Genomic DNA, 13,955 nt, shown 5'->3' on the forward strand with positions numbered 1-13,955 from the left:
AGAAGCACCTGCACACCAGACGACTAATGTGTGTTAACACACACACATATATACATACACACACATTCTCACTCACATTTTGGTTTCAGGTCAGTGAAGCAATAACTGAAAACTTCCGGATAGGATTACCAGCAGTTAGTCTCTTAGTAAGTAGAAACACACACATACACAGACACACTCACACACTAGCATATCTGAAGCTCTGTGTGCACATACCATAGATGCTCAATAGCAGAAATATACTGTTATAAGTCTAAAATGCTGAATGCTGTCTGACCCTAAAGCAATCACATCAATCCATTCACTATTTATTTGTCATTAAACGCTGGTTAACTGTGACCTGCTGTAAGCCTCATTAGACTGCACTTCCGCTAATGACTCACATTAGCCAACGCACACATCAGCATATTCATATTATTCCTTTAAAGAATTGGGTAAGGCCTGGCATGAGTGTATATGCTGGCTAGTGCAATATAATGCTGCTCAAGGGCAGCTTCACCTGCGCTTTCTCCTCCACTTTCATCTTGAGACTGTGTTTGAAACAGAGAAATACAAGCAGAGATGAAGAGAGAGAAAAAGGCTGAAAAAAGTACCTCTGCAACTTCCACTTTCAGGAGTTGAATGTCAGAGATCAGGGAAGTTGTCTTTGTATGTTGAATGTTGTTAATGAAAGTAATTCTAAGAGAGGTGGAGAGGTAAAAGAAAAAAAGACATAAAGCAAGGTCGTGAGAAGATGCAGTGAAGAAAACTTGTTGCTCATTTGAGTTCTGGTGCGGCTCTCACATATAGTGTTTATTTTCACTTCTAAAGGGCCATATCAGAAGGACTCAACTGAGATTTAGGGGTTCTACTTCTACATTCTATCAACTGTAATTTAAGAGGTTTCTGGGTAATATAGCAACATCTGTTAAGACTTATAGTTTAATATTTTAACAATTTGTTAATATGTTACTACAAGTTTATGAGAATTAACAAAAAATATGGCAAAAAACATGGTGGTTAGCCACATATTTTCTAAAATGGGTTTATTATTATGAAAATGCATTATAGACTAAACCTCAAAGTTTTATGGAAAACCATCGATACAATATTTATTTTATGACTATTTGAACCATTAGGACCTTCAACTGCACTGCTGCCAGTCAGTGTCAGTTTTCAGGAGCTTCCCTACTGTGCTCCATTAAGGCCTACAGATCTAGTTTTCAAATTAATTTATACATTTTGGGTGGAAAACGGAAAGATAAAATTTTAATGTTTATGTTATTCAACTGCTTCAGAGTTTTGGGAAGCAGCCATCAGAGAGTGATGACTTTACTGGGATTCCCAGTCAAGCTTTGATCAAAGGCTTACTGGGAATGCCTGCTAAAAGATTAATGAGTTAAGAGTTAAGAGTTAGATGGGACAATACACATAGACACACACTAAGTCCGATAGCACACAAACAAACACTTTGACTCAGATAGCGAGATTCTGAGATTCCATATCTTGGCATAAAACAGTGATTGGTTGGAAATGGGCCATTACCAGACAGATTGTATCAGGCAGTCGGGAATCCAAAATCTATAGTGGACAAATTATAGAATATTTAGTAGTGAACATTAATGGATTCTACAGATATTTGTTTTTCCTATCTCACATTTTGTATTTTCCGGCTGAAGGGAACTTATGATATGACAAAGATTTAAATGAAAACTGATAATTTTGTTTCTCTTTATATTGTAGTTGTCTTCCAGTATTTATTTCAAGTTTTAGCCTGACAAGATATCTATATTTCCTTATTTCAGCTCCTAACACATATAAATCATTGAATAACTTTACAAGAACAAAGTAATTTGTTAGAGAAAGAAATGCCCTGTTTTCTTCAGGAGTTGGATGTGAATCTACACAGATCCTACCTCAACTAAAATAATAAAAACAAACCCCTCAAACTTTATTAAGGCAATTGCTGTGATTCTAAATTGGGATAATTTAATATATGTTCAGGATTCCCTGCTACTTGAAAGGTCTAATCCAAGGTCAGAGAGAGATAATATCATATCATTTGAAATTTGAAAATTGCATGTCATATTTGATGTTCCAATTCATACAAAACCAATTTAATCAAAAATAGATAAATACTTTAGAAAGGAGTAGCCATCTGAAAATCAGTACCAAGCCCATTTGATCCATTATCGCTAAAATGTATTTTAGTCATTTGTGGTTTCATTTAAGAACTTTTGGTCTCAAACATGACCTAGTAGCATGTTGGGAATAACAGAGCATATCAACAACTTCATTACTTTAAGTTGTATTAACCCAAACATTTTCAGTGAAACAGAAACATTTCACTACATTTATCTCAGGACTGTTTTAGCTATTGACCAGTTTCTTTTCTTCTTTTTTTATGTTACTTTTAGTTTTCAATGTATTCTTTTGGCAACATTTGTTTTTGTGTTTCAAAATCATGATCAAATTAGGCTACTTCACTTTACCTGTATGCCAGTCAGTCAGACTGTAATCCATTTGCCAATCCAGTCAGTCAATCAATTGGTGGAGCTCCATCTTGAATTTAATACAAGCAATGTGCCAAATAAGGAACACTGATTACTTTGAGTGCTACTCACAATAATGAGTGCACTTGAGGTTTCTTCTGCACATACATGGCTTAAACATACAAGACAGCCAGGCAAGCAGACACACTACACCAGCATCACCTATAATTTACAGCAGCTGTCTATTTTCTCTGATAACACATTAGAAAGCAGCGAGATTCCATGAATAATTGCTCCAAATGAGTTGTCTCTGGTAATTCTAAACGTGTGCTCAAGACTTTTAGAATTACCAACAAAAACATTGCTGCTGCCATGACAGCTTTTCACTAGAATGGAACTTGTTTTAAACCTCTCTCATTTCTTTGGCTTAAAAACCTATGACTTTTTTTGTTTGTGTGATTTCAATCAACTTGTCTTACAGCACATTTGTCGAGCTTTATGCAAATATACATGATCAGTTATAATAAAGTTAGTTTGCATGTCAGATTTTAATAAGAAGTCATCCTGCAGAAGATCCTACATTCCCAACCAAAAACTGCAGCATTTGCACTACAAGTGAGTTAAAAAAATAAAAATCTTTGGTAAAAAAAAAAAAAAAAGTCCTTTTAATCACCCGTTTGGATCTTAATTTATGAAAATACACAGTGATATAGACAGACTGTACTGGATTAGTAGGAGATACAAGCATTAAAAAGCACCCAGGTATATGTATACTGTATTTCAGTCTGACATCTTGCTTTTGGAGTGCTGCAGCTATTAAAGCTAATTACGTATATCTAGATGAGCATCTGCACATGAATTAAATTAGACTTGGCAGCCTTGCATGATAAATGGTGAAAAAATGGCAGGATTGATTTAATTTCAGCATTTATCATGATGTATTCAAAAGAGTATGGATAAATAAGGCTGCAGTTTAGCAAAGTATACGCCCAGGCATGTTGGAAAGCCATGGCAGCGCGTGTCGAAAGCTCAAGAAATAGATACAGCTTTGACAGCTGTAATACCATGGAATTAGTGCAGGAGTTAACCTCTTACTTTCCTGCTCTCTTTTTCTCTCTCTCCTACTTTCACCCGGTTGTACCACTTTCTGTTTCACGAGTCTCTCTATCTTCCTCTCTCTCTTTTCAATCCATAGCAGTCAGGTGGAGGGTAAGGTACAGAGACTCAGCAAAGGCCAGAGATGAAGCACACAAAAACATTTAGTGACAGTGGTGTACCAGCAAATGATGTCACGGGTGATAAATCTGCTGTTGATCACTTGTCAGATGGATTACGGAGTTAGTGGAGAAAGCAATGATGTGAAAGCAAAAAAGTATCTAGAGCAAAGGGATGGAATAATGTAAAGTATTAGAGGGACTGAACAGGAGGAGAAGGATGGCAAAATAAAAAAAAAACAAAATAAAATAAACCATAAGGCTGGTAAGTGTGGATGATGTGAAGACTGAATTAGAGAAAGAGGATGAAGTATTGAGTTGGGGAGAGAGGAGGATGGAGGGGGAAACAGAGAGACATAAAGACACTGAGGGAGGGGGAGAGATGGAGGGGATGATTATGAGTGGAAATGTTCGTCTCTCAATCAGGATATGGACTCCCATAAATAACTTGCCCTCTCAGTCAACAGCATGATGTCACCACATTTACTCTCACTCTCTCTCTCCTACAGTAGTCGCATACACAGAGATAAGGTGGAGGAGCAGATGTAGCTGCACTATTTCTGTCATAAAAAAAAATAAGAGGAAAATTCAGCTGAAATGTATGCAATCTCAAAATGATCTCAATTACGCCTCATTTTCCTCACTCCATGTTTAATTTTCTTCACTTGTTTTGTTCTACTCCTTCCGCTCTCCATTGAGTGTTCTTGTGCAGTTAATTTGTATTCTCATTGTGCTTGTTCTCAGTATTTACTGTTTGAGGCACCCCATTAATGTAATGGTATTGCTTTGACTAGGGACTCTCTGGTATATCTCAGGAATAAAACAAGACGGAGAGAAAGACGCAGAGAACAGGATGAAGAGGGAATGAGAGAACACAACGAAAGACAAAAAACAGAGCTAGAAAGAGGTTTTTGAACTCATACGTGATCAATCATATAGGCGGATTCATTTTTTTATATAATGTGAGTGACTGTATCACTACTGAAATATAATAATCTGGAAATACAATAATGATAATTTTATATCTCTCTTTCTCTTTGTAGAAATGTATTCTCTAATGCTTTTTCCCCAAACATATTCTTGGCTCCATCCGTTATCATTCCTGTCCCCCCTCTATCCATCTCCTTGTCCATTTTCACAAGCAATCAAATAGAAAATCAAATATCACATTCAAGGAACCTTAACTGACACAACTTTCTCTGACCTTTCGGTCATTTATTCTGTTCATTGTATATTTTGGTGTGGATGTAGCTCAGGAGGTAGAGCAGGTCGGAAGGTTGGCGTTTCCATCCCTGGCCGCTCCAGCCTGCATGCTCTGGGTAAATTACTGAACCCCGAGTTGCTGTCCTTTGGGTCCACTGGAGTGTGAATTTGTGTGAACGTTAGACAGAAAGCACTTAAGTGTAGAAAAAAGTGCTTGTATAAATGGGTGAATGAGGCATGTTGTATAGAATGTTTTGAGTGTTCAAGTAAAGTAGAAAAGTGCCACGTAAGAACCTGTTTTATTAGGAGAATACCATTTCTATTTTCTGAGTTTCCTTTCAAGTGTTGTTTTCTTTTTTCAGTAAATAGCTAAATGGCCAATTTATGTACTGTCCTCCATATCAGAGCAGCTGTAATTACTTGAGGTGAGGACTTGTTGCTAAAAAAAAATAATGCACCCTATGACCAGCCATTCTCTTTTGATTATTAAGTAAATAGCAGTAAATAGATTTATTGCACATTTCATTAAAAGAATACGTTTTGTTCCAGTATAAATAGGAGGTAAAACAGATTTTACGCATTTCTTTTATTTCTCCCTTGTGCACTTTGTTCGTGATTGAGAACACCAGCTGCTCTAAAATATCTCAAGATATTCTTTAGTCCCATCGTAACCACTTATGCTGATTATTGCTGAATTCATAATCACAATGATCACAATGTTCTGCTCTTTTTTTAATATATTTTAATGAATATTTGAATAAAATCGTAAAATACAGCCAACACATACTTGGCACAAAAGGATAATAACAGCTTCCCTAATTAATATTAGAGAGAGCTGATTAATCCCAAAGTGTTTTCTTTTTGTGGGTTAGATATAGTAGTCTTACAGCAGTCTTCCATTTAAGGCCATTTTCTCTCTTTACTTCTCAAGAGAGTTCTTGTTTGTTTCATCCCTCCTCATCTGTCTCTTAGTCTCATCGCGCGCCATCCTCTATCCTGTCTTCCAGACAAGAGCGACTTCTGTAAATGTGAAGCTTATAACTATTTGATTGACTCAGTCTGTAGATGCTTTCTACCACTGTTTCTTATTGTCTTTGTTCAGCATGCACTGCTGTCATTAATTAGGAAGTCTCAAATGGATTACTACGTATATATATATATATATATATATATATATATATATATATATATATATATATATATATATATATATATATATATATATATGTGTGTGTGTGTGTGTGTGTGTGTGTGTGTGTGTGTGTGTGTCACAGTGCACGTATGTGCTTCACTCTCACTGCCAAGAAAGGCATACCCCAGGGAATCCTGTCAGTCAAACTTTCTGGCAATTTGTCAGAGCAACAAGGCACTTTGCAATACAACCAGATGTGTTTCTGTGTGTGTGTACGTGTGTGTGTGTGTGTGTGTGTGTGTGTGTGTGTGTGTGTGTGTGTGTGTATGACATGTATTGAGATGTGGAATGTGGAGTGCAAATTTTGATACTACTCATCATCCTACTGCTTTTGTTACGGATATGTGTTGTGATTCGTTTACACAGACCATATAGGCATTTGTGTGTTACACAGTATAAGATTGCCGAGCTATGGAGCACAAAAAACAGAAAATCCACAAGCACTAGAGTGCTAACATACACCCACAAATGTACAGAAGTTTTTTTCTCCCACAGGCAGAACTATTTGTTACTAATTTCTTCCTCTTTTCATGTGTGCTATTCCTGTATGCCGTTTGTTTTCACATATTCTGTAATTACTTTTCTTGCTGCCTTTGTCTTACTTTTGTTCAACTTTTTAGAACAACGCAAGAAATTTAAGTGGAAAAGCATGATTTCTAAAATACAGCCACATTTTCCACTGAAAAACATCCTTAAAACATATATAAGTGAAGAAGATAAGCAAGAAAACAAGCATTCACTTTTATTTTTCTCCATAGGTCTCCTTGTGTTTGCTTTCTGTAGTTTTGATGTCTTCCTCTTACTTTTTTCTTCCTTCATTTTACCCTGAGAAGCTTCCATTTTTCTACTTCGCAGATTTATATATAAATCTGCCATGTCTGCTCTGCTTGTGTGTGTGTGTGTGTATGTGTATGTGTGTGTGTATAAGAGACCCTCGTGACAGAGTGATGTGCGTCATTGACTTCCTTAGACTCTTACTCTGGGTCATCTGAGTTAAACAGTCCAATCTCATTGGCTAATAAGGCAATGCCACTCTTCTCTAGAATTGAAGTGACTCGTTTACTTCCTTTAAACACACACACACAAACATGCGCATGCACACACCCACCCACCCATTTAAACACATGGTCTAATTTACAGTCCTGAATCTTGGGTGAAGTCTCAAAAGAGCAGTCACTGCATTATCTACTTTCCAATTTCCCTTTCTCCCTCACAACTTCAGTGCACGAGTGCTCATGATCATCAGTTGAGCTGGCTACCTACTTTGTTGAACCAACATTTGTTTCTGAGTAAGCCTTAGCACCACATAGCACCACATAGCATGGGGTAACAAGATGATTTGATAAGCTTTCTCTCAAAGGTTCATTTGTCTTAGACTGTTGCACCTTTGACCTCAGACCGAGTGGCCAAATGACACACAGCTCAAATCCATAAACATACTGCAATCTTTAAAACGACTTCATGAGCAGAGAAATAGAAACAATGCAGGGAGCCGAGGGTGTAGAAGACAGTAAAGTTAACAGGGAGAAGAAGAAAAACTGTCAAACTTTCTGAGCATAAAGGAGAGGCAGAGCAGGCCTTAGAACAGAAATGGAGGAGCAAATCAAGAAAAGGAAATGCATACTCACCATTGCGAGGATAGGCTACCACCACTGCAGCCAGAACTACACAGCACAACGATGTCACAAGGTTTGCCATCTGTAGACACATACACAGCAAAGTTATCAGTGCGTGCAAGAGCCAAGGAGCCGGCTAGTGAGTGTGTCCGCCTGTCGTCCTGATTGACTGACAGACCCATAGACGCCTACAATGTAAGAGATGGAGAGATAGCTGCTTCCTCTCTTCTCTCTGTCTCTCTCAGTGTCTATCTCCCTTCAGTATTGCTGTTGCTGAAGTGGTTTTGGGGTTTTTTTTTTTCGTGTCCTCCTGTTTCTTTCCCACTCCTTTATTTCCTTTCTTTACTCCTCTCATCTGCTGATATCATTTTCACTGTGTAACCTTACTCTCTTTTTCTTCATGTGCATCTCTCTCCTTCTGTCTCTCGTTGTGTTCATCAGTCTAATGGGTCCATCCTCTCTGGGATGGGCTATGACCAGCAGCTCTTAAAGGTATAGCACACCATAAACAAATGCACAGCTCTCGTCTAAAACAACAATAATTCACGGGCACCCCTTCGTCTTACGTACTTTAGTTTTACCAGTTGAAAGTGAGGTGAGATGAAAGAGGTTTTAAGTTGCACACATCTTTTGCTTTCTAATACTTTCAATGCTTTGGTCTTTAAGTTTTATGCATTTTCTGTTCCCAAAATAACAGTCTCAGTGCTCTCTTAAAATAAATAAGTTTCGTTCATTCTTGCAAAAACGTTGTAAAAATGACAAATTGTGGTTATAAAAGGGGAGTTATGGTTATTTTACAGCAGCTGGCTAAGGTAGCGGGCTCCTCTAAAAAGAACAATGTAGGATTTTAGGGGTAGTTGTGCAAGGTCTTTTTTGCAAACCACAGTGGTTTGATCAATCGAGTAGATCTCAGGCAATAAGTCATGTTGCCAGATTCAAGTATGGTTTTTCTTTCTGCTAGGTCAACTCAGGGGTTACGGTATGCATGGTGTCGTTCTACAAGTACTATGAGTGACTCCCCTTTATAATGTCTACATTTGTTTTTAACAACTTATTTGCGAAGGTTCCAGTATATGATCATTTGTCCGCTGATGAGATGCTAGTGCCCCCTCATCTGCAGAAAGTTGCAAGGTCAGAGGCCAGGGTCAGCTACAACAGAGCTACCCCGCAGCAGCTTCTATGAATGCACAATCTTGTACAAGAAAAGTTGAGCTTGGTGGAGCCTTGCCAACAATGGGGCTTGAACCTAGATCCTCCCATTAAAAAGTGGCCTCTCTCTTCACTCTCCATCTACTCTCCGGTGCCTGGGCTGTTTCTCTGTCTCCTTTCCTCTGTTATGTGAGGAGAAATACTTGGCTCTCATACAGACAGAGGTTGTCTAAGGGTCCGCTTGCTGCTGAGACCTGTGGTGAGTAAGGTGTGTGTGTCTGCATGAGAAGAACACAGTGAGCACTCCAAATAGAGGCAGAGAAAGGAAAGTGAATTTCCTTGTTCTTTTGATGCGAGACTCCAGCTGTTAAAAACCTGTGTCATATCCCATTACATCTTCCTCTTTGTTTGGCTTCAGCTCTTCTTTCTTCCCTTTACTTGATTCTCTTTTCTGCTTCTTTACTTCAATCTCTTTTTTTCCTCTCCTAAATCACTCGGTCTTCTCTCTTTTCAGTATGCATCTCTTCCTCTCCCTCCTTATATCATACCCTTCACTTGTCTTGTCTCTCTTTGTTAGGGTTGAACATGAACACCACTACTCCATGTTTAAGCATCTCACAAACGGGAAAATACATCTGCAACTACTGCAGAGTTATGCTCAAGAACATGGAAAAGCTTTTACAATCACACTAAAACAATCAGACACTGAAAACTCTAGGGGATGTTTTTTTATTTTCTTTTATGAATGACCAAACTAAAGCTGGGACACAAATAACTGAGTATTAAGACAACCATTCAATTTAGTAGGTAGCTATTTTCCCTCTCTGTATGAAAATGTATACCATGTTAGCTTGGGTGCCTGACATCAGTCCCAAAGAAGTAATCATCACGCTTCAGCTCAGCTGACAGTTGTTAATTTAGTGACATGGGGCTAGAAGTACTTGTTGTTCATAATGTTTTAGAACAAAAAAAAAAGAAAAAGAGTGAATGACAAATCTATAGCTGTGTAGCATAGCTATGGAAGAAGAAATCTTACTCTTTTCTACACTGTTCTGTGATTGGCAGAGAGCTGCAAGTATTAGCGCTCCGAATTAGATGTTTGCACAGGTGTTGTTCTTCTTGTGGTTTGTTACCCAGACAGAGGCTATGCACAGTGTGAAAGATAAAACCAATGATGCAGTTATAAATTCTGCTGCCACGCCCCGCATCACCCCCAACTCCCATTGCCCAGACAGCCCAAGCATATCCGTTGCTAACAAATATCCATAATAACACAATAACTAGTGAAGACTGGTAGAAAACTGTATTTGGGACCGCACTACTGAGAAATTAAGGGGAATAATATAAAATGCTGTCCTTTATTCACACAAATCACAATAAAAAGGACAAAATGTGATTTTTCCTGAAGAAAATATCAGATTTCCACTTACGGAAATCAATCCACTTATGTCTTTAAATACATGGAATTCAAAATGCATTTTTTCCTTTACTTTGGTGCAATTTTTAATGATGTTCTTTTATATAGAAATATATTATATTGTGAAAAAATTTTAATGGGACAACTCTCAAAGAGTATACCAACCCCTGTGGCAAAAATGCAAACAATGCACACTCAGTTTGCTATTTAGCCATCATCATACCAGTTTTAATTGCTCCAACTACGTATTTTGGGGGATTTTCTTGTCTTTACACAGCTGAGCTGAGACTGTTTAAATGGTACAGTAAAAATGGAAGAAAGTCTGTATAGTTATTTTCATTTTATCTGTGATGGCTGCATGTTTGGTTTTAAGATTTTAACAACCTTCTGTTGAGTCACCTGTTGAATGCTGCGTTGCACTACAATTTTTTACTTAACAGTATCGACTTTGCATTTATGTTTTTTGGTTATGTACGTGTGTGTGTGTGTGTGTGTGTGTGTTTGTGTGCGCCAGCCAAAGATTAAAATAGTGACTGAAAGTTTGCATGCAAAGATATGATTGAGAGATTGTGTGTTTGTGCCCCTGCACTGGAGTTTCTGTTAGTATATATGAGTGATTGGCAGCTCATATGTATTTCATCTGAACAGATATTGAGGAGAATGACAGGGGGTGAAATTAAAATTGCATCCCCTGTCACATCATCACAATCCCCATCTCTGCTCTTCATTTTCTAAGTGCTGGTTTGCTCATCAAAATCCAAATGACGTTTGTGTGCCTGGATGTTTGCATGCATTTAAGACTATGTGGGTTCAAATGCTCCAATATGTGCGTCTATGCTCGAAACCGTGGGGGTATTTAGCCCGTCTATCAGAAAACAATACAGTTTTGAAATCTGACAGCTTCAGATCGTTCACATAATGACAACCCATGGGCAGTTAGAGCTGCAATCACACAAACTCGGTACAAACTCTCATGCCTTCATTTCTCCATTCCTACCTACCCTGACTCACCCATTTATACCCTCCATTTTCCATTCTTATTCCATATTTATTTATTCATTTCTTATTGGAGGGGAAAGGGCTGAATAGGCGTGATTCTTTTGGCTGCTTAATTAAAATATATAATTCATCTGCGTCAAATGATTTTGCCTCTGCGCCTTTGTGGAGTCCGATTTGGGAACATTTGCATTTAAATTGGAAAGCCAGGAGGGAAATACACTAGGCAGGCTAGGTTTGTGTGTAAGTGGAGATAGAAGGCATCCTTCTGTTAAAGAAATACACATACATTATTATTAGTATTAGTATTAGTATTTTTGTTACTCTGGTCCAAAAATGTCAGAATTCAAACTACTGTGGCTGGCCAAAAGCTACAATAAGGCGTCTTGTAACTGAAATGGTCCTCTTAGAACTTTGTGATCCCTTCACAGCAGCAGCTTCAGTCAGTAAGGTGTGCTTCTCCATGCCCATTAATTTGAATTCAAACTTAATAAACCAAACGCTGACTGAAGTATAGATGCTATATTGTTTTTTGTCTCTCAAAAATAAAGTGTCCAAATTCCTCCTGTCAGCAAGCTGTCAGAAATACCTTATTGCAAATGTGTCTGCTGTTCAATCCAACAAAACTGAATCAAATTAAAAGAAAAAAACAGCATCCCCCTGAGTAACATATAAGTCCTTTGTTTTATACCAAGGGAAAAGAGTAAAGCTATCAACCGTATAAGGAAACCTAACAGAAGATGACGGTTCCCTGCTGTCTGTAAATAGTTTGTTCTTCTTGGGAGATATCCACCATGTGGGAAGATGAGGCCCATTCACTTGACAACATAAACCCAAAACAAATGATTTAACTTTAAATGGTTATAGCTACCCATCTTTATTCAGTGATTCCTGCAGGGTATGTAGTGCATTGAGATTTATGGATCTACGGGCAGTTAAAGAATATATGATGCTGAGACAGTGGCGCATTATCCGGCTGGGACCTAGCTAAAGGTCGGATGCTGAAACCAGCGTGTCTGGCACCACAGAGCATGTTAAATGTCTATGAAATCATACCTTACCTTCCCTGCTGGCATTATATACTAACTCACAGTAACACAACTCACCATCTGGAGGAATAAGCTGCTCAGATAAACAGGAAAGGCTGCCTAATATAGAAGAAAGAGTGTACAAGACAGTCAGTCACACCACCCTTCTCTTGCAGCTAGAATATAAGGCCTGCAAGAGTACTAGTCTCTTTAAATCCAAGCAATTTAAAAAGATACATGCAACCATAATAAATTGTAAATGATGGCAGGAGATCCAGAAGGAGAATTTGACAATGACAAGGAGAAAGTTGAACATCTCCAGATAATTGGATATTCGTATAAAGTAAAACCTTGAAACTCTAAAGCAAGGCATCATATCCAGGAGGTACACTTGTACTTTAAAAGAATCCTTTCTTCAGAAATACAACCCCTGCTCTATTTGCCATTTAATGTACTTATAATATGACTTACTTTTGATAATTTGTCCTACCTTGGAGCAATGATAGAAAAGCAGAGTTTTTATTTTATTATAGTTTTTTTCCTCCAAGGGGACATAGATAAAGTTTGTGAATGATCTCTCCTGGTCAAAAATAAGGAAAATATGTATTAAAATATATATAAATATATATTTTCTGTTCCTTTAAAAAAAAAGCAGCCACATGGCATGTGAATCAATTTTGGGGCAGCAGGGTTTATGTTGCTAATTGGAATTTTCTCCAAAGGGTGACAAAAGTCAACAAATTGTTTTAAGCAACAATTAGTTGATCAAACCTCTCTACTCCCAAATTTGTGACTAGTGCACTGCAGGGAAAAGAAACTCCAATGAAAAAGCATAGCAGCACCTGATGCTGTCTTTCTGTTTACAAAAAAATTACTGCAGTGTGTAGTTTTTCATTCTTATTTTTCTAATTTCAGAGCTCTCAGATAGATAGATAGATAGATAGATAGATAGATAGATAGATAGATAGATAGATAGATAGATAGATAGATAGATAGATAGATAGATAGATAGATAGATAGATAGAATTTCTTGCACATCACCTATTAGTGGCACACACTTACACTCAAACACAAAATCACACATAACCATCACCACTGTAATTTTTAATTCCCTGCTCCCTATACAGTAATACAAGTTCTTCATTCCCATAATGCATTGCTTTGCTTGGCAACACTAATTCTCTCATCAATCATGCAGAGTTGCTGCAGATTATCTACAATCACTGGGTATGGCAGGGTGGGAGATGTTTAGCCTGATAGTGTGTCTGCTGGCATTTTGGTTACAGTGTACACACATGCATACACACACAGTTGGCATTTGGTGCAAAGTGTTGATAGCTGGATGACTGTGACCTTTTTCACAGTCGCTCTGGCTATAATTGCTCACTAAAGATACCGTCAATCGTGTCTCAAGAGGTAGCAGGGGTTGAGCCCACAATCACACACAAGCGCACACACGCAGTTCCTTGTGCATGTGGATGACAGCATTTAGGTCTAAGTGATAAATTTAGCAATTGATCACATGTGACTGCTCTCAGCTGGCTGAGATTTAGAGGACCTGAACACGTCAGTTACTATGTATCATGTGTCCTGCTGGTGCTGCTGTTGTGGTGATCTCCCGTCACTAAGCTGGACTGTCTGATGTGTGTTAGTGTTTTAGAAATAGCCA

The 13,955-nt window shown here is 38.0% G+C and overlaps 1 protein-coding gene across 3 annotated transcripts in view; it reads right to left on the bottom strand.

Annotated features, from left to right (window-relative positions):
• The window catches only part of cntfr (ciliary neurotrophic factor receptor), a 212,754-nt gene that overhangs the window by 122,079 nt on the left and 76,720 nt on the right, over positions 1 to 13,955 (bottom strand). For 2 of the 3 annotated variants that reach the window (XM_084934843.1, XM_084934844.1), the window contains exon 3: positions 7,709 to 7,778. The exons of the other annotated variant lie outside the window; for it this stretch is intronic. In XM_084934843.1, the coding sequence (XP_084790969.1) occupies positions 7,709 to 7,778 (70 nt within the window). The remainder of the gene's footprint in view (positions 1 to 7,708; positions 7,779 to 13,955) is intronic. 3 annotated transcript variants of the gene reach the window in all.

This window comes from Perissodus microlepis, chromosome 7 (genome assembly GCF_051167445.1).
Source record: "Perissodus microlepis isolate ML-2025 ecotype Zambia chromosome 7, ASM5116744v1, whole genome shotgun sequence".
Taxonomy (NCBI): Eukaryota; Metazoa; Chordata; class Actinopteri; order Cichliformes; family Cichlidae; genus Perissodus; species Perissodus microlepis.